The 25,482-nt window shown below is 44.0% G+C and overlaps 3 protein-coding genes across 13 annotated transcripts in view; 1 reads left to right on the top strand and 2 right to left on the bottom strand.

The window, feature by feature from the left end:
- Positions 1-419: 419 nt before the first annotated feature.
- Positions 420-8,530, bottom strand: KCTD6 (potassium channel tetramerization domain containing 6). 6 transcript variants are annotated; one of them, XM_066326531.1, is made up of 5 exons: positions 8,273-8,530; positions 6,136-6,281; positions 4,993-5,799; positions 3,021-3,129; positions 420-1,816 (listed from the first exon to the last, which is right to left on the bottom strand). In XM_066326531.1, exons 4-5 carry the CDS (start codon positions 3,045-3,047, stop codon positions 1,130-1,132), a joined length of 714 nt encoding a protein of 237 aa, XP_066182628.1. In that variant the 5' UTR covers positions 3,048-3,129; positions 4,993-5,799; positions 6,136-6,281; positions 8,273-8,530; the 3' UTR covers positions 420-1,129. The 6 variants fall into 6 exon arrangements, with proteins under 6 accessions (XP_066182628.1, XP_066182629.1, XP_066182632.1 ...); XM_066326532.1 differs by lacking the exon at positions 6,136-6,281; XM_066326535.1 differs by lacking the exon at positions 4,993-5,799.
- A 134-nt stretch (positions 8,531-8,664) lies between these two features.
- PDHB (pyruvate dehydrogenase E1 subunit beta) lies at positions 8,665-13,442 on the top strand. The gene is made up of 9 exons (XM_066326529.1): positions 8,665-8,842; positions 9,002-9,109; positions 9,181-9,243; positions 9,327-9,362; positions 9,486-9,771; positions 10,454-10,564; positions 11,169-11,260; positions 11,509-11,650; positions 11,953-13,442. Exons 1-9 carry the CDS (start codon positions 8,714-8,716, stop codon positions 12,096-12,098), a joined length of 1,113 nt encoding a protein of 370 aa, XP_066182626.1. The 5' UTR covers positions 8,665-8,713; the 3' UTR covers positions 12,099-13,442.
- A 561-nt stretch (positions 13,443-14,003) lies between these two features.
- The window catches only part of PXK (PX domain containing serine/threonine kinase like), a 34,543-nt gene continuing 23,064 nt past the window's right edge, over positions 14,004-25,482 (bottom strand). Inside the window, exons 13-19 of one of the 6 annotated variants that reach the window (XM_066326525.1) lie at positions 23,912-23,960; positions 23,099-23,176; positions 22,599-22,685; positions 21,859-21,928; positions 20,918-20,977; positions 17,244-17,325; positions 14,217-14,303 (exon numbers count right to left, since the gene is read on the bottom strand). In XM_066326525.1, the coding sequence (XP_066182622.1) occupies positions 17,270-17,325; positions 20,918-20,977; positions 21,859-21,928; positions 22,599-22,685; positions 23,099-23,176; positions 23,912-23,960 (400 nt within the window). In that variant the 3' untranslated portion in view covers positions 14,217-14,303; positions 17,244-17,269. Of the gene's footprint in view, positions 14,304-17,242; positions 17,326-17,592; positions 17,628-20,917; positions 20,981-21,858; positions 21,929-22,598; positions 22,686-23,098; positions 23,177-23,911; positions 23,961-25,482 lie in introns of those variants that run through there. The other 5 variants (XM_066326524.1, XM_066326527.1, XM_066326526.1 and 2 more) reach the window with 5 other exon arrangements.

Consider the following 25,482-nt stretch of genomic DNA (forward strand, 5'->3'; position numbering starts at 1 on the left):
TTTGAGTGCCTTGACTTGAACATCACCAGAAAAAGCCTTCTGCAGTTTGAATTATATATATAAAGTCACTACATAAAGTGCTGACAAACCGGGCAACTCTATTAGCAGCTACAAATATTTAGGCTGTGTACCCTATCACTACCCCTTTAGCCAGTACAAATATTTGCCATCTTTCTATCAATCTAAAGCAGTTTTCAGAACACAAGCTTTGTCTATAATAAAGACATTTGAATCAACTAATTAACATAAAAAAGAACAAATTACATCATTAAAGGAAGAAACCAGGACCCTACAAGAACACCTGAACTACTCTGCAGCACAAAAAAAACAGAATTTGGGTGGAGGGTTTTTTATTTGGTTAGGTTTGGTTTTTTGAAGTATGAGAGTTCTAAAAGACAAAAGGAAAATACAAAACAGTATTCTGTATTTCACATTTTTATTAGCTTCTTCTGGCAGGCATTACACTTGGGAATAATATTGCACCAGGCATTAAAAATATGAATTCTACCACAGGGACATTTTGCATTTAGAATCCAATATAAATATTTGTAATCATATTTCCATGGCTACAGATAATATTTGGTTGCTTGATTTATATGCATAGAAAGAAACAGTTGTCATAACTGTAAGAAACTGTACTTATCAAGTACTTTTAAAGGGTGGGATTTGTTTTCCTAGAATATTACAATACTGTTTATTGATTTAGAAACTAGTCTACACAATAGCAGCTTCTTCCCAACTGCATTTTAAAATATTTTTTGTTTCTTGCTCCCAGTGTCATAGCATTAGATGGATTAGAAACCATTCAAACAAGAGGTAATTTTAGCACTTTGAGTCGAGTCAGAGAATTGTGTTAATGACACAAAATACCCTATTGTACTGATTCTTCGGACTCCCTCTTTCAAACAAAAAGGTGTCTTGACTGAACAGGCACATGCACGGTTTTTTTTCTGAACTGGACAAAAGAACAGAGCTGCTAGAGAATGAAACTCCTCCAGTCCTCACTGATAAACAATAAATAGTCATATAAAAAAAGCCCATATTGTTGCTTTAGTCAAAATCCAAACTCTCTTGGGTTCACTGTCCAATTAAGTTGCTAATTACTCAAGTGGCTCCTGTGGAGTCAGAATCAGTCATCTGTTTTCCGTGCCAGTCTACAGAAAGTCCAGTTGTGTTCCACTGTGTTTTCATTGGCACGCTCACTCATGTGATGGACTCTGGTGTTCCTGATCGTGAAGCCTTGCTTTGTGATGTACTCCATGAGATGGACTCGGAGCGACACTTCCTGGTGGTAATCGCATGGCCCAAAGGTGAAGGACACCTGGCAGTCCCTGGTGTCCATCATGTGCTTATTCCACTTGGTGAAGTGGTTTGAAATGCCTTCCAGTAGTGCATGGACTTTTGTCGTGATGGTGAGCTGTGTGATGATCACAGCGACCGGGTTGGAATATTTGGAAAGCTTCCGGGTGCTGGACAGCTCCACCACCTCCTCAAAGGTATCCACGGGATACAGTGGCTTGGGGTCATTAAGACACTGAATTAAGGGTTCAATCTGATAGAAGTCCGCTTCCTTCCGGAGCAGGTCAAACTCCTTGAAGTCCAGTGGCAAAGTGAGTTCTGAGGTCCTTAAAAAGTTAAGAACATAACGGAAAAGTGGTCCATCTCTGTCAATAAAGTAATTGCCCTGAGAGTCCCTGGCAGTGGGGAAGTCTCCCCTGAACATGGCCCCGAGCATTGAGTCAGGATATCTCGTTAGAGTTGTGAGGGAGGTCGTATACATGTGTCCACCCACATTTAGCGTGACTGGATCAGTCATCTAGAAAGAGAGAAATTGCAGAGTTTATCAAGCCCCGACAAGAAGATTCGATCACCTCACTGACACACGTGGCAAATACTGCTGGAAAACTGGGGGGAATCACACTTGTCCCATTCAACGCCTCTAAGGGCTGTACAAACCTGAACAAATCCAAGCCACCTAGCAACAAGGCACAACTGGCAACCAGACAGGATGATACTCAGCATGCAGAACACACATTTCCAGAATGCTTTAGAAATCTTAACAACTGAGCTACAGGAGCAAGTTTAGCATTTGGGCAGCAAGTTTTTTCCTATTCTACAGATGGGGAAATGAGAACAGAGAAACTTCCTGAAGAACAAGTTACTTAGAATGAGGCCCAGCAATGTTCCTTACTTTCACAATCTGTCTCTCATTCTAGAACAAAACCAAAACCAAAAAAAAGGAAAGAAAAAAAAAATCAGCCAAACAAATGTTAAACCTCTTTTTATCCCTCAAAAGAGGAAGACAATGCAGGTTTAAACACAGGACCGAGAGCTCACAATCAAAATAATCCATTGCTTTGGCTCAGAGGCTTCATTAAAACAGGCAAGGGAAAAAAAAAGAACTTTCAGCTTGTAACTCTAAAAAGAAATATTTATTAACAATTTAGCATGCTGCATAGAAGTGGGGAGCAGAGCACAAACCAGTCTGCATCAGATTCCAGATAGCACATGAGGAAGCAAGAGAGAAAGGAACATAAATTCCATCTGGCCACCAACTCTAACAACCAGGACTGAAGCCAGCCAGAGAAAAGAGACATATGCATGGCAGCAGAATGAGAAGGGGAGAAAAATAAGATGTGCTTGTCTAGTTTGAGACAAGGTTTACAAGGAAAAATACTTTTCTCAATAAATAAAATTACAAAGTCCTTAAAATGATAAGCAGAAAGCACAAACTATTTTCAGCCTTTGTGTTAAGAAAACGGTAACAGTGAGCTCAAGACATCAGTTCAGTCCTGGCCGATTGTCCCTAGGAAATGCAAACCTGGGCACCCCCCACAAACTGCACAGGAGGTGCAGCACTCCAGGGAAGGTGAGTAAGCTGTTATAAAGCTGTTTTAATAGGAATAGTTTCCCCCCTCTCATGACTGAAGCTCTGGATCTACAGAAGGCAGATCTGGAAGGATTCTTGCTGCAAGACCTTAGAAGCCCAGTTGTAGTGCACAGCACACACTTGCACTCACCATATATCCCCAGTCTCCATTATCCATCTGTTCAAGTGCTTGAACTGTGGTATTCCAAGTTTAACAGAAGGCTGCTGAAAGGATACACAATTCCCCTCCTCTTATCTCCCTGCAGGAAAAAGCACACACAAACACAGAACAAAACAGGGCAGACCATCAGTACCTACAAGAACACCAAGGGGAATGCTTTCCAATCAAAGGCAGGCTCTCTGCCAGGAAAGCATTCAGCTACAAAGTCACATTAGCAGGAGAATCTGCAAACCCACTTTTCCCTCCTTCTCCAGTCACATTATCCCCAGGACTTTCTCTGGATCACACATAACCACTCCACAGGTTGCCTGAACATCCCAGTTTTCTTGAATAACAAGCAATGTGCCTCTGAGGGTAATGCATGTTCATAAGCAACCTTTCACCTGGGAACTGCGAGTACTTTAAAAGACAGATGTTGTTTTCCCAATTAAAAAAGTTTATTTAACCACCTCTGAGGTCACACATGTGATCCATTAATATTAGTCAACATTCCCATGCTCCAGTTCCAAACTGCTCAGAAGAATAAATCAAGCATGAAAGTCAATGAACACTAAGAAGAAAAAAACCTCTCACTGCAGAATTAATAATTCAGTAGTGGAGAACTGCAACTGATAGCAAGAACATTAATCTACAAACAAAGAGTATGAATGGACTTCGCAGACACCTACTCTCAAAAGCAATCTCTGCAGGGACAAACCAGAGGACATCTAACATGTTGTCAACATCCTCCAACGAAAGCAATTTGAGAAGAGCTTCATGCTGTGACTTCCCAGAAGATGCTGAACTGTTGACTTGCATAACAAGGGGACTGTCCACGCGAGCACAAGGCAAATCCACAGCCAGGTTGTGCAACTCAGGGAAGGGTGAAGTGAATGACCTCAGACACCAGCGTTGATTTGCCAAAGGTGGCCTGTCAACCATGTCAAGGGATGGAAGGACAGGGAAGCCGGTCGTCAGTAAGCCTTTATCCCTACTCAGAGCCTGCCTCTCTGCTAGAATTGCTGAAAATTTAGGTCAGCCTGTTTTAAGTAGGGTAGAGCTTCTCAGCTTTGTTTATTTTTACATCTTAAAAGACCACACAGTTCCCAAGTCTTCTGGTCCCATCCTCTCTACCAACAAACTTCAACATACAGCCTCCCAGCTAAAGCAGAACAAAGATTTAGCCAAGCCAGACCCCCACATTCCAAAACGACTGAATGTTCAAAGTTAACTCCCAACTAAAAAACATAACTTGCCCTTCTCATTCCTAGGAAATTAGGTTGGTTTCATTCACCACAGAACAAGGCAGCACATCCCACCTCTCTGTGCCCTGCTGCCCTGCCCAAATCCACAGCCTGGGCAAAACAGTGTCCAGCAGCTCAGGTCTTTGGGACCCAGCAGCACAAGCACAGCCCCAGCTGCATCTCAGGGGAATTAAGGAGTAAAAAAAACCAAAATCAATGTATGAAAATAGTGAGGTCAGACAACAGAAGACTAAGGAATACTAAGATACAGAACAAGTCATACCAGGAGATCCTATTTTTCCAAATTAGAGACAGAGCATGCCTCAAGAGAATACATTAAAGCACATCCCCTGACAGCAGATAAACCTGGAACACCAGCTCTTTTGCCAACCTCTGTAATTATTTTTTTTAGCTGCTCACAAATCAAGAAGTGAATTCTTTCAGAGTTTTGTTGTTTGGTCTTTTTGCTTTGGTTTGGTTTTTTGGGGGTATGGGAGGGGGTTCTGGGTTTGGTGGGTTGTTTGCTTAGTTTGTTTTGTTTTTTGGTCTTTCGGAGTTTTTTTGAATTGTCACTCAAGTACGGTTTGTAAACTTTTAGCAATAGACCAGACCTTTTAAATTTCAGCACTTAAAGGTGTTGCTCTGGTCAAGTACAAGATGAGGATAACGTGCAGATGCATTAAAACCATATGAGAATGGCAGAGGTTTCTGATACTCACTTGGAAGTGAAATGACGCAGCTGGCCAGAAACCTCACCAGTAATCATGACAGAGGAGATCTGCAGTCTTAATAAAATTAACTCGAATTACACATCCAGAATATTTCAAAGACAGAGATGTCCATCAGTGTTATTTTAACTGGTGAATATGATGTTATTTTGATCAGCATATAAGTCCAGTACAGATGAATCAAGACTTCATCAGGGAAAGAAAGAGATGGCACTGCAAGCCTGTGCAAAGGCATGATTTAATCTTTGATCACAGTACTCCTGTGTAACACCGGAATGAATAATTTACAAGAGCAATTATCTGAAACAAACCTAGCCCTCAACATAGAAGGGGCATGGAGAAATCTCTGTGACCTTTGTGTAAGGACCCAGAACCACAAGGCACACACAGACCTCCCTGGCAAACCAGTGCTGGAGAGAGATGTGCCACATGAAAGGATGAGACCAGGAGGCCATGGTAAAATGCCCAAGTGTGATCCCAACTATTTGCTACTTCCCTCATCAGCCCGGGAGCTCTGAATCTCTAGACAACTTCACAGGCGAAAGTTGCTTATTTTGGGTGCAACCTGAGCTAAGGACTCGCCAACCACATCACAGCAAGGCTGAGAATGGACGACCTTCATGACACATGCCTTTTCAATGATGCTTGAAATCCTCCTGAATGGAATACAGGGATCATCAGTGGGGGTGAGCAGACACTCCATCCATCCCCCAGCACAGGCAGCCTCAAGCCAGCTCTGTCCTTGTGTCACACACCAATGGACTGCATGCAGGGACAGGCTTGCCAACGCAGCTGCTCCTGTCCAGACAGCAAATTACAGACAGCACACAGTCATATCCCAAGGCAGCCTATGTTTGATAACCACAAAAAATATTTAAAGTGAAATTCAGTCAGAAAAATTGCTGACACAGTTAAGCCAAACAGGCTGCCCATCTCTGGTGGGAGCAGAAGTGCATGGATGGTGTCAAACCACAGTCCTGCTGTTGTGACACTGCTCTGCGTGCAGGGAAAAGACACGCAGCAGTGACACGGTCACTGGGGCTCCTGCCACAGCCCAGCACAGCCAGAACTGGAATGGGAAGCGAGAAAAGCACTCAAGTCATCACTTTATACTCAACACACCAAACTGGATACCTGCATTTATAAAAGGCTCACTCTTATTTCATATGTTATGACTCAGAGGATTACAAGGCTGTTTATCAGCAACGTTGCTGCAACAGGTAGTGCCACTAACTCCAGCAGGGCTTCTCCCAGAACAGAGCTGCAAACCAGTTTGCAAGCTGAAATTCAAAGAAAGCATTTAAGAGTCAGATGAACGTCTGCATCTGTGAGAACACACAAACAGACACACACACATGCTCAGGCCAGGCCAGGGGATGCCAGCAGCACTGCCAGGCATTTGCACTGCTGGGACTACAGGCCACCACCACTCCTGGAGAGACCTGTGTAACATGCAACTACTCAAAGGAGGAGCAGAAATACACCCAGCCGTTGTAAGTCAAGAGGCACAGACCACCTGATTTGCTCTGAATGTATCTTCATCTAGTTTTTCAAACAAAAGAATTAAAGGATTTACTTGTGGCAATAGTCTTTGATGGGCAGTTTGGTGTCAATAGTACAGCACGGGCTATTTAACCTCAAGAGTTACCTTTGATTGCTACGTCAACAGAGAGATGGAAGGAATTCTAGCAGAGGCAACTTAAAAATGAAAAAGAGCAAGGTAAGACTCCAACATACACCTGGCATTTCAGCTACTCACCCTCTTTGTGAGCTCCCTGCCTCTGACACTTAGCTCTCAGAAGATGAGAAGAAACTCCATCCGGCAGCACAGTTACGCTGTACAGGGACAAGCTCTCTCTTTCCCAGCCAGTCAGAACATTTGAAAGGCAAGTTCTTACTCTAAGTTATTGGTGACTCACCTGAACTGACAAACACTGAGCAGCACCAGTGCTGACTGTTCTCCACCAAACTACAGCGAGCTGACAGTCTGCAGAGCAGCCCCTGAGTTCCAGCCCAGTGACACCCTAGCCACGGGAGTGAGGAGGAGGAGGAGCGTTCTCCAGACAACCAGTTACCAAATCTTCTGGCAATTCAGCAGATCAGCTTCACTAAAGAATGCACCTACCACCTTCTGCACATGTCAGGTTTATCATGACTAATGTAGTTTATTAGAAGTTAACTTAGTTCTTGCTTTTCTTGAGTTGTTTTTTATTAATACTCAGTCTTTACCTCAGGCAGGGTGGAAAAACACTCACACCAGCCACTCAACATTTTCACTCCTTTATGTTTAATTGCTTCACTATAAATCCCAAGCTCCTGAAGTTTCCATCCCTCCCACAAAGAGCTCCATGACATCCTGTTTTAAGTCCCAATTCCAAACCTTTATTTCAACTGCTTCTTGTTGGAAGAGCTCACATCCCAGTACGACTTTGGCCCTCCTACAAGAGACCCAAAGGAGGACTCTAACATCCACTCTGGTCCTGCTGAAGCAACCCAGGGCACTCAGGCTTCCATGATCTGTGATAATAATTAGGGTTTATCCATGTACTTTGCTTCTGTGATATTAACCAGCATTTTTCCAACGAGGAAACATGTCTCTGAACAGTTTTGGTGGCAGGCAGGTGTCAAAAACACCAAGTCTCCCTGCACACACTGATGGGGCTCAGCACACACACAGACCAAGGAGTGACAGCAACATAGGACAGAAAACCCCTCTGAAAGCCCAGAGTGGAGTCCAGGGCTTCAGCGGGAGTCGAGAAGTGCCCATTTTCATCCCAGAGGAGGCCAAGGAGATCGTGGTAAAACAACTCTCCCCCGGATCACAGTGATTCAGCAAAGATGCTGAGAACGAACCGTTCTGCCTCTCTCCCCGCAAGTGACCCAAGAGTCCACGGCTTCACCCCCACCCCAAACCAGAGTCCCAGCTGTGTCTCCTCTCCCCGGGGGCAGCAGGACCCGCTCCCCATCCCGCCCGGAGTAAAGCCCACGGGTCCCAGACCCTCCCTGCCAGAAATCACGGCCGGGCACCGCGGCTCCCTCCCGGGCATTCCCACCGCGCCCTCCCCGGAACAGGACCCCCGGAACAGCCGCCCCGTCCCCGCCCGGACTCGGGGCCTCCGTTGCCCGCGCCCGGCCCGGAGCGGCCCCGGGACCCGGCACCTGCCCCGCTCCCCGCCCGTCCCGCCGTGAGGCGCTGCCCCCCGCCCCGCCCCGCCCCCGAGCGGGGCACCGGCGGCTCGGCCCCGCGCCCCCCGCCCGGCCCGGCACTCACGGGCGCAGCTCTCTGCGCTGAGGCGGAGCCCGGCGGCAGCAGTGGCGGGGACTGAACCCGATCCCGGAGCGGAGCCGCCGGCGCGGGCGGGGACGGCGAGGGGGAGTGTCGCTGTGAGCCCCGCCCCGGCGGTCGGTGATGGGGCGGGGCGGACGGGCGAGGCCGGGACGCGCGTTCCCGCCGCCCTCGGGGCCGCCCGGCGGTTCTGGCTCGTCCCCGCAGGCGCGTCCCCGCGGGGCCGCGCGGGCCCGGCCGGAGCCGCGGGCGGGGCTTTCGGGCGCGCGCCACGCGCGGCCCCGCGGGGATCCCCGCGCGGCCCCGGTGCCGGAAGTGGCGTGATAAGGCCGCGCGCATCTCGCCACCGCTCGCGCGCCGCGGACGCTCTCGCGAGAGCGGGGGAGGCGGGGCCAGACGGCCGCAGGGCGAGAGGACACGGGCAAGATGGCGGCGGCTCTGCGGCACCTGGCGCTGGGCGCCCGCCTCGCCCCGCACGGCCGCAACGCCGGGGCCCCGCTCCAGCGGCTTCAGCAGCGCAGGGGCTTCCGCCTGTCCGCGCCCGCCGCAATACAGGTAGCGGGGAGGGGTGCCCCCGGTGAGGGGCTCGTGCCCCTCAGGGAAGGGTCCGGCCCCGGGCGGGCGGGCGGTGAGGTGACTTCGCCGCCGGTCTGAGGTGACTCCCGGCGTGTGGGGAGCGTGCCCCCGCCCAGTCCGCTTGCCGCTGTCTCGCAGGTGACGGTGCGGGACGCGCTGAACCAGGCGCTGGATGAGGAGCTGGAGCGGGACGAGCGCGTCTTCCTGCTGGGCGAGGAGGTGGCACAGTACGATGGTGCCTATAAGGTATGTGAGAGACGTTAGTGGCTCGGGAAAGGGCTTCAGGTGGGCCCTGACTCCCTTCTCCTGCCCTGCAGATATCCAGGGGTCTCTGGAAGAAGTACGGGGACAAAAGAGTGATCGACACCCCGATATCTGAGGTAAGGCTGCCCTGTCTCCTACCCTGGTGATCCCTCCATCAGCTGCTCCCTGGTCCTTACCCCTTGGTTTCCTTCTCTTTCAGATGGGCTTTGCAGGAATCGCTGTTGGTGCTGCTATGGTTTGTACATTTGCCTTTCTCTACTTCTGGTTTTAAAACCTAAACTGTTTTTGTGTAAAAAAAAAAAAAAAAAACCACATTTCATATTTTTACATAAAAAATCCATTTCGATACATTTAACAGGCAGGGTTGAGACCGGTGTGTGAATTCATGACGTTCAACTTCTCCATGCAAGCAATCGATCAGGTCATCAACTCTGCTGCCAAGACGTGTTACATGTCCGCGGGATCCATCGCCGTTCCCATCGTGTTCCGGGGCCCCAACGGCGCGGCAGCCGGCGTGGCCGCCCAGCACTCGCAGTGCTTCGCAGCCTGGTACGGCCACTGCCCCGGCCTCAAAGTCGTCAGTCCCTGGAGCTCAGAGGACGCCAAAGGGCTGCTCAAAGCCGCAATCCGCGACGACAACCCCGGTGAGCACAAGCAGGTCGTAGCAATACCTGCCGCTAAGGAATGTCTGTTTTCCTCACAAAAGCAAAGGTTGGTTGAACCCTAAAGCGCTCAGGGTTGGTTTCCTGCAATTTTCGGGTATGTAAAAAGGATTCGTGCTTTTCGTAACAGTCCCGTTATGCTAACGGTAGATTGATTTTGTGCTGCTGCCAGGTGCACAGTTTTAGTGCTGGTTTGATAACAACCAGGAAGTTAGAAGAGTTAGATGGGTTAGAAGGAGTTTAGAGGAGTTAGAGTTAGAAGGAGTCCCTACATATATAACGCCTATGTAACTCAATTTTACAGATCATGAAGTTCAGATGATAAATTCAGCATGTCGTTATTGAAGAGCAGGGCAACCTTTGTCTTTATTTTTCACAAACTAATCAAAAATATGAGACCTTTCTAAAACTAGTGATTGTACTGTCATGTGCTGAAAGTAAAATACCTAACCTCATTTCAGAGTAGTTGTAGAAGTTTTTTTAATAATTCATTATTGAAGTAAAGACTTAGATTTACTTTTTTTAAAATTGCTCCTGCAAACACAGTCCTCACTCCCTTGTTGCCTGGATGGCTTTACTGTCTTGAGCTGCAGGACCATTAACAGTCAGTGCAGGGCTGTGCCTGCAGATGTACACACTGTAATCCAAGTCTGTTTCCTTCTAGTTGTGATGCTGGAAAGTGAATTACTGTATAGTGTTCCCTTTGAAATGTCTGAACAGGCACAGACGAAGGAATTTGTTGTTCCCATTGGAAAAGCTAAAATAGAAAAACAAGGTAAGCTGAGAATACATTTTTTTCCTTATTAATTGACATGCCTGGAGACTTTTCTTAACCTCTCAGATATTTAGGGTGCTGCTATCACCAGGCACGAAAAAGTATTTCAAATGTTACGTGTTCAAATGTTCTTTTATCCAGTAATGTGTTTTAGTGTTCTGTTGCCCTTGCAAGGAAATATCATCTGATTGTCCATATATCAACTTAAACTATACTCTTCTAAAGGATTCCGTAAAGGATTTGTTCTGTAGTATAGAGATTGTTTCAGCCACCACCTACCCAGTCTTTTTCCTCACCTAAGTATGTAATTTTGGTCAAAAATGCAAAAAGAGATCACTGTACTGTTTCAGCCCACTTATTCATAATTTACCTCTGAATTTTATGAATGTTTGAATAGGATAATCTGAAAACTATATTGAATACCTCTTCAGTTCTCTGAATTTAAGGGTAAAACTTGTGTCTTAACATGGTCCTCCTTCTCTTCGTACAATGTCTGGGCTCAGTATTTCAAATAAACCTAAGAACCTTAAATTTGTAAGTGAATCCTAATGCTGCCTTGAAAGGAGCTCAAGAGGTTTTTTTCAAACACTTGTTTCTGTTCTAGGAACTCATGTTACATTAGTTGCACACTCAAGACCTGTTGGCCATTGTATGGAAGCAGCTGCTGTCCTTTCTAAAGAAGGTGTAGAATGTGAGGTGAGTGGGGTTTGGGTTACTTTTCTCTTTTCCTGAAGTGGGGGGAAAAAAGTAGCATCTTCTTCTGCAAAACCTCAGTGTATTAATTACAAGGGTCTAAATACTTGCAAGTGCCTTAACAGTATATGCCTTTCACGTTTCTGAGTTAAGTTGATGATTAAGTCTTGTCCTTGGAGACAGAACAGCTGAAAGTGCTGAAGGGCCCTGCAGCCAAACAGATCACCAAGGCTCCCACTCCCTTTCCCCAGGTCATAAACCTGCGAACCATTCGACCAATGGACATCGAGACGGTGGAAGCCAGCGTGGCCAAGACCAACCATCTGGTAACTGTAGAAGGAGGTTGGCCCCAGTTTGGAGTAGGAGCTGAAATCTGTGCCAGGATCATGGAAGGTACCAGTTCCACAGTACATTGATCTCATTCCCTGCTCTAAATATTGATTATTCTTGATGAAGCCAGGCAAAGGCAGAGTTAGAAGTTACATCAGATGAGCTGGAGCTGTCTTGCTCTAGAGATTTTTCACAGGGTGGATGACCAAACCCCAGAGTGAGTGCATGAATACAAACAAGCCGGAATATTACTCTCTGGAGTGTTAGAGCTACAGAAACAAAATTGTTTAAATTGAGTAAGATTCAGAAATTGAATCAAGACAAAACCATAGTACTTGGCAACCTGACGCTATCTTCTGTTTCAGGACCTGCCTTTAACTACTTGGATGCTCCAGCTGTGCGTGTCACCGGTGCTGATGTCCCCATGCCTTACGCAAAAATCTTAGAGGACAACAGCCTACCTCAAGTGAAGGATATAGTATTTGCAGTGAAAAAAGCTTTGAATATATAAGTTGTAAATACATGTTTTAAAATCCTGCTTTACAAGGCATTGTTGGTGTTGGGCATGTTGTACACATAATTTCTGTTGTATAAGCTCCGTGGTCTTTTGTACAGTGGGGAAAGTATAATGACCTCCCAAAATATTTATATGGGGTTACCTCTCAAGCCACACTTCCTATATGCAACAATATGGTAATGCTTGTTTGTTCAACAGTAGAGCTGGGTTAGTGCTACTGTTTGTGGAGCAACCCTGCTCTAAATTCAAAGTGAGGAAAAAATCCTCCATTTTTGCTTGGCCTCTAAGTACCAGGGGCACTGTCCTGAACCTGCTGTAGCAGTGATTGAGTGCAGAGCTGCAAAGAGCAAGAGCAGACCCTGAATGCTGTACGGCTGCAGGAGCCTGTGGTTGCAAGGATTATTAAAGAAGAGTGATCAGGCTGATCATGTGAAGCCCAGCCTATGAGTGCAGCTCTGAGCAGAGGCTGTGGCAGCCCATGGGCTGGGTTAAGAGATTGTGGCTGTGTCTGGTTTGAAGAGCACTCTGCACATGCAGAAGGGCTTCTGTACAAGAGCTGAAATAAAGATCTGCAATCTTTCCAGTTTATGATGGGGAAACAATATCTAATTTTTCTTTACTAGCTGCCACATAACAGTGATTTTAAAAAAAGTGCCGAGATGCTTTGCTTTTAGTGTTCAAGTTTTTTGTGGTTTCTTTTTTTTTTTTTTCTAACTCCCCACCTGGGCTGACAACAGCACACTCTACTCTAGTTCTTGCAGTGCAAAATGAGTTATTCAGCTGCACTGAGCCTGAGCAGCAGGTGTGTGGCTTGTGTGTGAAGAGCTGGGACACGTTCAGAGCAGCCTTTGGAGATCACTGCATCCCAAACGAGCTCTGCCAGGCTTCCCGCAGCAGCCTCTGGCACAGAGGGAAAGCTGCCTTGAGGAGCCTGTGCAGCAGGGTCTGCTCTGCACCTCAGGTAAATGGGGGAGAGGAAGTACCTCTGTAAGCAGAGAGAAGAGCTTGGGTCCTGTTTCTGAAGAGCCAGGAATACTTCCCAGGGTATTTCTTGTAGCAGAGGTGCTGTTCAGTTCTTGGGAAGTCTGGCTTGGAGGTTGAATCCCACCTGAACATACCCACCACATGCTGCTGAAGGAATTCCATTAATATTTTAATAAAAATGACTGAATATCACAGGTTACATGAAACTTTGTACAGACATTCTCTGCATAGTAACAAACACTGATGTACTTGAATTTTAAAAAAATGGATTATCTATAATCCTTTAAAGTGCAATTTGTTTAAGGTTTTAAATCAAAAAAGGATCTTTCAATAAAGTTTAAATGGTAGAATTAACTTGAAGTAACTTTTCATTTAATTAAATCAACAATAACATCCCAGTGCCCTATAACCTCCCACTTCAACTGCTTCCTCATTTAAAAACACTTTCCCCTAGAGTTGCAGGTAGGATGTGCATTTAAACAAGCTTAATGAGACAGCATTTTAACTCCACCAGCAAACATGGTGGGAATAAGATTTAATTCTCCAGTTCCCTCACCTGTGCAGCATGCTTTAAGGGTCAGATTACGTAAAACAAACTTGTTGACTCCATGCAGCAAGAATTAAGATGAATTACAAGTGCATGAAAAGAGTTGAAAACTGAGCAGACTAAAACTACATTCCTGTAATTTGAAAAAAGGGGTGGAATGGAGCTAGGAAAAATGCATTCATTCACCATCAGCATGGTCATTCCTATTTTCAGATTTTTTTATTCAGCTACATAGAAGTTGCTGTAGCCCTGAAACTGTAGCTAGAGAACACAGTCCTTGCAGCCAAGTAAAGACTGGAGTACTTATCCCGGCACGGCAGAGCAGCTCGGGCAGGGCAGTGCTGCTACTCGGGAAAGCTGAAACCGGCGAGAAGGGAGCTGCAGCTGCTCCGTGCTGGTGGGGCAGTTGCTGGTCAGGACGGTCAGCACAGGAGGGGGAGAGGGAATTGAATCCTGGAGGGACCAGTGGCCTCAGCTGATCCTGGGAGCGCTGTAGTCGCACGTCTGTGTTTTCTTCAGAGTTCCTTTCTGAAAGTTTTGAATGGAGCTGAGCAAGGCTCCTCGGCTTGCGCTGACGTCGGGCCGCGCCGTCGGCACCTCTGTGCTCGGGGGAGGAGCTGCTGGTGGCAGGGGCGGTGGGGGCGGTGCTGGGGGTATGGACGATGCTCCTGAGAAGTTGGGGAGAGAAGATGGAGTTTGATTATGCCGGGGATGTCCTGCCACAGGGGGCTGCGGCTGCTCGGCTGGACTGGGTCAGTCCTGCACTAGTCACGTCATCGCTTGAATGCCAGTGGAGTGTGAAGAACAGAACAGATGGAAAATGCCAAAGTGATCAAATCCCTCTATCTGCAGGTGAGTCACGTCATCTGAGATACCCCATCTGAGATGAAGCCTGAAGGGCCACAGGACTCAGATGCAAAACGTGACTCATATGTGATCTTGCACCAAGGAAAATAGAGATCACTTAATGGGACTTCCCAGATTCAGCTTCTCCTATTTGTCCCTAGTGAGCCAGTTTGCTCTTTGGAACATGAACAATAACAAGGACTGGAAGCAAATTTTACTACCTGTTCTTACTTATGTAACTCATTTCACATTCCTATGAATGAAGGACCACATCACTGTAGTGTCTGTGATGACCATTCTGCTTGGTCAGATTACGCTTAATTTTTAAAGTACTAACTGCAGATAGAGTTTTCTGGAAGTGTTTTACACTTCCAAAGGTCTGTTTGACTTTCTCCAAATATGTTGTAACAAACGGTTGTTTTGACACACTGAATGAATCACAGCACTGTCACACACACCTCTAGCCTGCTTCTCCTATTCTCACCAGCCACCTTTGTACTCTGTCCCTTGCTGTCTGTATCAGCCATATCCACTGTGCTTCTCACCCAACCTTCTCACTCCCCGGGAAGCCACAGTGGAACATGCAGCTGGTCCAGCAGCAAAAGCCTGCACGGAGCTGTTTTCTGGCAGCAGATCCAGGCAAGTGGCCTCATCTGCCCCAGGCACTCTCCCAAGCACCCTGATCTTGTGCAGCTCTGCTGCTGCACATTGCACCATCATTGCTACACAAGTCTAATAACAATAGGCCTATCTTGTCTCATATTCTGGAAGGAGTAGGAGCATGATGATTAATATGCTGGAACTACTCAGCAGTGAATTTCAGCTCTATCATCTAGATCATGAGTTATACCATAGGAAGACTGAAGAGACAAATGGCACCTATTAACACTTGCTTCCAGTAGCTCTGACCTACAGAGAGGAATATACTGGTAAGTGGCAAGAACTGTGATACTGGGCAAGGTAAAAAAACATTAAGGCAACCAAGAGACAGTTGTTCCTGAAGCAGAACCGCTTGCTAGAAGTGAGCAAATATCAAAAAATTGTGTAACATGATGCCACTCAGACACAAAAGGGATTTGATGAAGGATAAAGCTCAACTACAGAAAAAAAGCAGACAAAAGTTCTCTGTGCTCCATTTGTCTCTCAATTCCTCATCACCAATTGTTTTTAGACTAATAAGTAACAGTAAAAACAGAACTGCTGTTATTGAAACAAGCAGTTATACTAGATGAAAGACACAGTTCAAAACTCCCTCATTTTCTATCTATACCAGTCTTTGAAGAAAGACGTTTCCCATATGCAAGCAAGCTCAAAATGCAGAGCATTCACATAAAGCATCCAATTTTGCCAGTGTACATTAATATGTGCTGTGACTGTAGCACTTCCAGCTCTTCAGGAGAAATTCTCATTGGCATGAAAGCCTTCTGTGAAAACAAAGCATTGAAGTACATATTGAGCACATCTTCACTCTCTTCCCTTTCAGAGGAAACACTCAAGTCCTAATAGAACACCAGAGATCAATTGAAACAATTTAACCTGCCTGTTGCACGTGGATCAACCCCTTTCTGAAGTAACCAAAACTTTACACAATGGCAGCACAGACTGAACTAAATTGCATACTGGGGCCTTCTAACTTATCCAAAATCTGCTTTTTACACTTGCCAAAGATGTACAGCAATTTAGTATTAGAAATACTGAAAAAGCATTGTCAGCATTAGAGTCCTGTTTCTCTTGGGGATGGACTGCCAGGAAAGAAAAATGTGGCACTTGGCCAAAGGAAGAACAAGACCAAGAACAGTCCGAGTACCCATTTAGTGGTTGAAGCAGTCAGAGCAGGACCTTGCAGGATGGGTGCACCAACCTACCCCCAAACAGATCACAAACTGCTGTAAAAGCACCAAGAGCAGCTAATCACAAAAGAAATGGCTTCAAAGAGATACATGAACTGCAGAGGACAAAGACAAGATTTTTGCCTGAATTTGCAAGGTGAGGCTGAAAGAGACTATGCAAGTAGTTGTACAAGATGCAACAGGGAATGACCACAAAAGCAGTGGCCAAGGAATACAAACACAATGGTAACACGTGGTGAACCTTTGACACACAGAGGGCAAAAAAGACACAAAATGCCTGGATCACGAAGTATTAGTAGGCCAAGATTCCATGTGTTATCCTCAAATTTTGGTCTGGTTATTTTACAAGAGTTGAAAAGACGGGGAAGTAGGGGCAGAGATCACCTTTCTTCCTGGAAAATTGTTGAATTCCTCAGGACTCACTATTATTGAAATTGAGCTGCTGACAACATCATGTAGTTAAACTCTTGGGAAACTGGTAACAAAGATTTATACTCTTACACTTGAGCTCCACCTTAAGACATAAATACACGTGGGTTCAGAATGGTATCTGACTAGCTATAAGCATTACATATTGAACCTGTTAATTAAGAACATGATTCAAAAGCCTTCAAATCCATTACACCCATTCACTTCAGTTAGGCAATCAACACCAAGCTGTCTTTCCCTTCTGGACACAAGTGGTCCAAAAAAAAATCTCAGTTCACACACATGCATTCATATACATTTACATCTCCAGATGAAATTGTGTGCCCTACAGTGAAATATTTTCCTGTATTTACTAAAAAAACCCACTTGAGACAAGTTAGCTATCATTATGCCTTTCCAATACATATGGTGAAGGATGCCTGCAAACACACATTTTATTCATTCATGCAGTTTTAAGAATAAAACACTCAAACAAGAACTTACCAAGGGTTTTTACAGGGACATTTTTGTTAAAAGAGTGTGTTAAAAGGAATAGGAAGTAAATCAGATGCTGTAAACTTGATGCCTGAATTGAAACAAAAACTTAATTATGAATTTAAAGTGACAGCAATTGTGCAAACAGCATTAAAACTTGGCTGAGAATGGGATGTGAACAAAGAAAATAATTTTAGTGACAGTTTTTAAAGATGCTGTATTTCATTAAAATAATCTGTAAGAACACTCAGATTTTTTTTTCTATTCCCTCCCAATACTAAGCAACTTCAAGATTTGCATCCAACTTCCCCATTCAGAAACAGAGCATCTTTAAAGAGATAAATCAGCATTAGCTTACTTTTCCGAAAATTCACGTTCAAAATGATGCATGCTCTATTGAAGACAGCAGAGAAAGAGAGAGGACACAAGTTAATCATCCAGTTCTCGTGTCAAAGTAAGAAAAACAGATACTGTTAGCTGAAAAGTTAGTACAGAAGTCAATACATTCTTACTCACTGACAAATATGAGGACAGCAGATTGACTATTTCATATTACATTTATAATGCTTCATTCAATTCCAAAAACTGAACCACAATTTTCCATGCTCTAAGCATTATTATACTTGATCAAGAAATACAACACACATGCTTTCAGTTGCACATGCCATAATTCAAGCTTAACAGGATTAAAATGCATTTAGAGAGATTTAGCAAGAAATCTGCAGGAAGATTAGTCACAGAAGACGAAATCCATTCAATTCAAGAAACACTACCTGCTGTTTTAACACCTGTATTCACACTTATGGGTCAGAGACACTTGGGAAAAGCACTTCCTAAAGCATTCCAACTTTTTACAGGAAGGTGAGGGACAGGAAAGATGCACCATATGGGTGCCAATGAAACATATTTCACAACGAAAGATTCAGAACAACTGGCAGAGGAAAACATTTTTAAGTACAATTCTTCCACTATTCCTGCAGGGAATTCCAGAGAAGCAAAAGTGACACCCTCCAAATTTTTCTCTGTTGAAAGAGATCTTGCTTTATCTTACGGGCTCATTTGATTTAGAAAATATTTAGTGAAATTTTAAATAACCCATACCACGCTGTTCTGCATGCCTTCTGATCCTAGCCACTGCTCACAGCCACAAAGAAAACGAACAGATTTTCACAGCAGAGGCAAAGAATTGTGGGGGAAAAAAAGAACCACACCAGAAGAATGTCAGAAACATAGGATGTTACATTAGAGTCACCTCCATGATCTAACAATGTATTTCAAATATGTTATTTAGCCAAGTACCTGCAACACCACCAGCCCAAAATATTCTCACCAATGAAAAAGCCCACAAAAGCACCTTTCCCCCCAGAGAGGGCCATGCTCTCAGTCCCACAGCTGCAGCTGCCATGAGACAGTGGAAGCCAACCATTGTTTTATTCCTTAGCTTCTTTTCCATCGACTCTCACAAGCACTCTGCTGCAAGCCAAGCCTCACATGGCCTTTGTTCAGAGACAAAGCACCTCTCAACAGGTAAGAAACCCCCTGAAGGAGGTTTTTCCCCAGGGCATGTGAGCCTGGAGCCACTGACCCTTTGGTCAGTGTCTCCTCAAGCACCCACACTCTATATATGACTATTTAAAGGCCAGGATAGAGCAAAAGCTTCTCTTGAGGGCACTTTTCCTCCTCAGCCTTAGTTTTGCCACAGTATTGTATCAGCAGGATGCTTTGAGATGTCCCAGTTCTAACACAGCCATACCAAAGCAGACAGACAGACAGACTGAAAGCCTCAATGCCTTTTTGAGAATCATCTCACCACACGGACACTCATGAGCAATTTTGGTATAGAGGTAAATATCCTTACTAAGTGCAAGGAAATCAGAAGAGAGAAATGCAAGCTACAGATGCATCACTTGTCAAAAATAAAGTCCTACCATGGGACCAGTGTGTCTTTCCTCAAGGCAGTAATAGCATATTTGCTTAGAACAGCTAAAACTACAACACTTCTGGTGGAAAAAAATCTAGTTTTCTCTCAGAATTAATATCTGAAATTTCTGCTATGGATTCTACTCACAAAAGTATTCCTGAAAATGTGGCACTTGGCTTTACACCTCATAAACAGCACCCAAGCCACCAGCTCACTAACACACTTCCCAGTGTGAGGACAGGTAGGACAAGCACCGTGTCAGACAGGGCTGATCCCCACAAGCCACCAGGAGCACACTGGCACAAGATGAACAACAAATACACTGTGACAATATGGTTTGAACTGAGACAAGTTTTGAGCACAAACCTGAGCTATTTTGATACACATCTGCACATAAACCTGCATCCCATGCTTAGAACTTTAAAAAACTTTCAACCAAGTTCCAACAAGTCCAAGTCAGAACATAACAGTAGTTTCATTGAGGGGAAAAAAAAAAAAAAAAAAAAAAAAAAAAAAAAAAAAAAAAAAAAAGCTTTTTAAACATCTGTCCATTTTGGAGGCACCTTTCAGCTACTTCCTTATTAAAGCCCCCAAACTGGCAACAAATTCTCCAGGTCACAGTCAGTGTATCCAGAGAACAGCACTGTTACTGTGCAACACAGTAACAGTCATTATCTTTCTTAGGCTGACTGGGAGAAGTTAGTTCCTACAATACACACTTCTCATGCTTTTAACTTGAAGGAGAAATTACTAATTTGAATTTCAGAATGACTGATTTGAGTTACATCATACAGACTGCAGTGTCCTTTGAAAGACTATCCACAGCAAAGATGAATTTGATTGCATTGCTCTGGTTAATGAGTTGTGCTGTGTAGAGAGTTCCTGGAACTAGAAATCCTATGGCAAGAGTCACCATAAAAAATGGCAATGCCATGGGCTGCTCCCCTCTAGAAATGTATTTTGCCAACATCTTTTGTTATTAATATTTGCCAGTGCTCCTCTTCCAGTCTTTCATACTAAAGCACATTGACTACGGCTCAGTATTTGGATTTGTAATTAAACTTTCAGAGCATTTCTATTGCCCACTCAAGTAGACTCTTCATCACTTCTCACCCCTGTCTTAAAGACTAGCAAAACTCTCCACGCAACCATCCGGCAAGCTGAAAAACAGAACCGGTCAAAAATAACAGAGATATTATTTTTAACCCAAATCAATCTTGTTTCTAGACTTGTTTCTACCAAATCTACTGGGTTATCAATGGGCTGTAGCAGAACTGGGGAGATTTATGAAGCTCAAGCCATCGAATTTGTCATACTCAAAATTCCTGAAAATACATCACAGCAGTATACAAGAATAAAAAGAACAAAGAAACAAGGGATGAACAAGCAGTTCTTCAGAGTCAACAGACCATTAACACCACAACAAATGCATCCTGCAACATGAGACCCAGAAAATGCCTGGAAAGTGGCAACGTGGGTAGTCCTGGAGTAATACAGACTTCGAAGCAAGCATGTATACCCTGGGCAAATAGTATCATGTACATCTCAAGAAAGGTTATAGTTGTAAAAAGGTTCTCTATGACCATCAGAAGAGCACATGCCCACACTCAGGCTGTCACAACAAAATGGTCATCTCAGTGTTCCATCCTTGAAAACCATCATCCCATAATCATCCTTGGGAGTAACACCACCACTGAGGGGCAGAGCGGAATTAAAAAAACAACATAAAAAAGATAAACACTGTAATGATTCTTGAACATACCTGCTGTGGAGGGCGGAGTGGGGGATGATGGAGATGTTAAAGGGGAACTCGCCCCAGAGCCTGCTAAATAAAACAACAGTCAAGTAACTACAGCTGTGACATGGCAGTTCAACACAGACAAAGACAGATTGCTGGAATCAGGCCAACTTTACTGACTGAAAATCCAATCCTGCTTCCACATCTTGGGAAAGATTCTCATTCATAGCAACAGTGGCTTTACAGTACAGAGTATGAGAGAAGCCCCTAACACATAGGAAATGCACTCAATATTTCTCAGTGGGAAATATTTCTGTTGCTCAGGCTGCTGGATTCCAGCATACAAATTCTGTTCTCCTTAAGAGTTGTGCCAATGCATTGGTGGCACCCCATCTCTCCTAAGAGATGATTTTCAGTCAGTTGCTGTACTCCACAACAAGCTGCTTTTGGAAACATTTTAGCCAAGCAAACCAACTCTGGTAATCTGTTCCATAGTACCAACCACACCTTTTAACTAAATGAAAACTTGTCAAAGGCTCTGTTGTTTTAAAATTTGGCCCTGAAGCAGCAATTTAACACATAATTTTTTCATCCATCTTAACACCTTACTAGGTAATACAGATCACCAGAGAGTCTCCCTGAAGACTCATAATTTAATGGCCCGAGTCATGGATGTTGCTGTTATTCAACTCAAATATCAAACAGAATGAAGAGACTGATACTTTTTTTTTTGAGGAATGGGGCACAGAAGAGAGGAGACATCACTTTAAATTAGGCAGCTGAACATGAGCAATATTTTTAAGCCCTCAATTTATTTATTATTAAATACCCCAAACAGTGGTACCAGACTTCAGTAGTAAAGTGTCAACTGTTGGTAATCCTAAGTCACTTCAGACAGAAAATGACAGTAACAACAAAAGAACTGACACAGCTATGTAGAAACAAATTCCTCTCTCTGTAGTTACCTGAGTTATTTGAGTTGCTGTATTTGGCTGAGTGTTCTTCTCCACTTTCATTGGCAGAGCGTTTTGACTTCTTTAAAAGGGAGCAGAGGAAATAGAATATAGGAATCAATAATCACTTCCTATGATAAGGATTGAACTGACACACAGATTTGTAACAGCCATCCACTGTATCACAAAATGCTTTTCAATGCTCAGCATCCCTCTCCCCATACCCAGCACAGCTGACGTGGTTACAAGAGCAGCAAGGCTTTTCTTTGAGATAGATATATATATATATAAATTTCTTTTATATATAATAGCAAGGCTGTTCTGGGATCAAATATCTCCAGCTAGGCACCAGGGAACTCCAGTGCCCTCTGACCACAAGGGAAAGGAAGAAAACTGACCCACACACCCCTTCCCAGAAAAGAAGACCAATGCAGACAGTGCTGCAGGAGCAGAGTGGAACAGGCTCCAACACCTCCCCAGGGAACAGAGCAGAGCAGCTCATCTGGGAATGAGCTGTGAATCAAGACTGGCTTCATACAGCTGCCTCAAACAGGTCACATCAATATGCAAGTCAGCTGCCACTGTAACTTGAACTTTTTTATAAATCAAAGAAGTGAAAACAACCAGGAAGTAGTGCAGAAAAACACAGGGAAGAGTAGAGTCATGCACCCATGGCTAAACCTGTGTATGGTAAACATTACAAAAAGAAACACATCTTTTTCTGTGGAGAAACCTCTTTAATGATTGCTTACTTTTCGTGCCAAGATCTTCCTTTTCTTCTTTTCTTCTTCAGAGCCATGATGAGATTGAGCTCTTGTCAGCCTTCTGTGCTGGTGAATCTTCAAAATTAAGGAAAAAGTAGAAAAAGACCATATTAAGATCTTAAATATTTGAAAACAACATTTGGGATATAAGAAAACACACTGTAGTCACTTTGCATGTTTGGATTTACTTTCTTGTTTATAGTTTTTCTTTTATTGTCTCTGGTAGAGGATGGAGACTTGTGCTGAAGTTAAAACAATCCTCTAACTTGGGAGCCACAATCTGTGAAACTGCACCTCTTAAAATAGTGAGATGCCATACAGTCAACACCTGTTATACAACTCCTCATATTGCATTTTTGGGAAAGCAAATCTGTTGGTGAAAGCCTTTATTACTCAAAATCACTTTTGAGTAAAAATTCACTTTCTGCATGTAAAAATGATAAGAGGAAATGAAGTGTCTGTAGGAAATAAAGAAATGCAGACATTACCAATTTCTGTTCTTCTGTTAATCGCTTTTCTATGCATTCCTTGGAGATTTTCAATGCCTCTTTTAGCTTAGTAGGAATCTAATACAGAATGGGGAACAAAATCATAGCACAAAATGTGATAAAGGAAAACACAACTTCACTGATCCAAACTCACCATTCATCTGATCACATTTCTCATCTACAGCCCCAAGATGTGAGACAATTACTTTAGTAAAGCAGAAAGGAAGACTCTAGATGCGTATTTTTCTACTCCAAATCTAGGTACAGATCAGCAGGGACAAATAAACACCAAACCCTGGAAGGGATACTCTAAAGGCAGGACAGACATCTGCTTCAAGGCTCCAGTCACATCCCCAAATTTCTATGAGGCTGATGCCACAAAACACAGGGCACATGTCCTCTAGGAGAAGCACCCTGGGGCAGCTCCCCAGTGGGGCCAGATGTGGCCCCTGAAATGTCCCAGTGCTGGAGCTGGCAGCAAGGTGCTGATTGTCTCCCGTAGCAAAATTGGCTTCCAGAGGTGTTTGCAATGTGTCTCCTCTCACTGCAAGGGACCTGCCTGGCTCAGAGCCCCTGCTCAGACACAGCAGCACCATCAGCTGCACAAATGGGCTCCAGTTCAGCAGCTGCCCTTGAACACCCCTGGGTGACACTAGGTTCTCAGGGACAGTGTGGCAAAGGAATCCAAACAGTGACGGCAACAGCCACAGAGGTAAATAAAGCCAGCTCTCCAAGACCCCCTCTGTTAATTAAATGTAGCTACCCACATCCTGGGACTTCCACAAACATCAGCAAATCAGTGTTCAACTCTACCTTAAACTGTGGTTTCTCAGAGTTTGTTAGCAAGACATCACTGAATAATCTGTGAGTTGACAAAAAAGAAAAAAAAAAAAATTATTTCCAAGAGACAGGCAAATGCAGAACTAGAATACTGTCCACTTCAACCCCTCTTTCTCCTCCTGCTTCTCTGTCCTCGACCCTTGGCCAAAGATTTCTATGTACTGCTTTTTATTTTCTAAGCACTGCTGTAAAATTAGCAGCACCCAACCCTGAGACTGTAGCCACAACTCATGGCTGAGAAAACTGGTTTGTGTGAGATATTTTGAAAGTAGCTAGAAAAGGTACAATTATCAAAGGCAGAGAAGGGCTACCCCAAAAAAGAATACCTTTTCCTTAAAAGTACGTGGATTCTTTATGAAAAAAAAAAAAGATCCAGGGACTTTATTTTGAATTTCACCTAAACAAAACCATTGCTCTTGTTAAAAAGCTTCTTTTAGCATGACCTTTGTCTTAGAATTAACAAGAACATGTGAAAGATCAAGTGAACTTAACATTTGAAAATATCTGCATTCTTGCCTGTCCTCTACAAAAGGCAACTAAAGCAAATATTGTAATATTTTTGCTCTCCCCTCTATGGTATCAGCAGAAACACCATAAATGACTAATCCGTTTCCATCCAAAACAAAGACACTAGAGGGCAATGGTAGTCTGAAAGTAAACTGCATAGTCCATTTCAAGATACTTTGTCCTGGAGAACATACTAGAAAACTGTCACAGAGAGACATGAATCCTGGCTCCAAGATAAATATTTCTGAGTTGCTGTTCACTATGGAAAATAATCACATGTTTATACTAGACAAAATGAATTCACGTCTAGAATAAGGTTAATTAAGGAGAATGAAAAATTCAGAAATAAAGCAAATATTAAAATACTTCCAAAAATCCATGGAAGTTCATCCTTGTTTACAGGACTTTATGACCCTTTCAATTACATGTTCTTATGATTATAATAAATAGATATTTAAATTATATTAATAGCTTTAAATTACATTAATTGCATTGCATATCTATGTAAAAGGCTTTTGTAAAGCGTATTGGTATGAAGGGCATTTAGTATAATAGCTCAACACAGGAAATGCAGCTGGGCATAGATTGTTTGCTCAACATCTTTAAACACCTGGATACTTCTGTATTCACAAGAGTTTTCCTATAGTCTTTCTCCCCTGCTTACATTGTTCTCTCTACTTCCCACCTTCAAAAGCAGAGGAGGGGAAGAGAAGGAAGAATTGAAGACTGCAGTGACTCTTCCCAACCAGGAAATTTGAACCTCAGGCTCTATATGCACTGCAATCTCTGTTGTGAGATAGACCCAGATTCAGGTATGGACAATCTGCCATTTAGTAGGCCCCAACTACAGCATCTCACATTAAGAAATAATAGAAGACCCTCCCAGCAGAACTGTGGTTCCATGCTCAGCGCGCTGGTGACATGTCACAGCATGGGGACAGCGATTTCCCTGGAATGCTGTGCCCTAACTGCAGGCAGGGTGGCACTGCAGACAGATGTGGCCCGCACTCAGGCACACTGACAGTGCTCCCTTTCTG

This window comes from Sylvia atricapilla, chromosome 11, assembly GCF_009819655.1.
Source record: "Sylvia atricapilla isolate bSylAtr1 chromosome 11, bSylAtr1.pri, whole genome shotgun sequence".
NCBI classification, from domain to species: Eukaryota; Metazoa; Chordata; class Aves; order Passeriformes; family Sylviidae; genus Sylvia; species Sylvia atricapilla.

What these genes read in the sequence shown, in the direction of transcription:
- KCTD6 (XM_066326530.1), bottom strand. Translation starts at nt 3,047, where the DNA reads ATGGATAATGGAGACTGGGGATATATG. An exon ending in ATGGAGACTGGGGATATATG is followed by an intron (nt 1,817 to 3,020) that starts GTGAGTGCAAGT and finishes CTCTCTTTCTAG; the next exon opens with ATGACTGATCCAGTCACGCT.
- PDHB (XM_066326529.1), top strand. Translation starts at nt 8,714, where the DNA reads ATGGCGGCGGCTCTGCGGCACCTGGCGCTGGGCGCCCGCCTCGCCCCG. An exon ending in TCGACACCCCGATATCTGAG is followed by an intron (nt 9,244 to 9,326) that starts GTAAGGCTGCCC and finishes CTTCTCTTTCAG; the next exon opens with ATGGGCTTTGCAGGAATCGC. An exon ending in AATCCGCGACGACAACCCCG is followed by an intron (nt 9,772 to 10,453) that starts GTGAGCACAAGC and finishes GTTTCCTTCTAG; the next exon opens with TTGTGATGCTGGAAAGTGAA.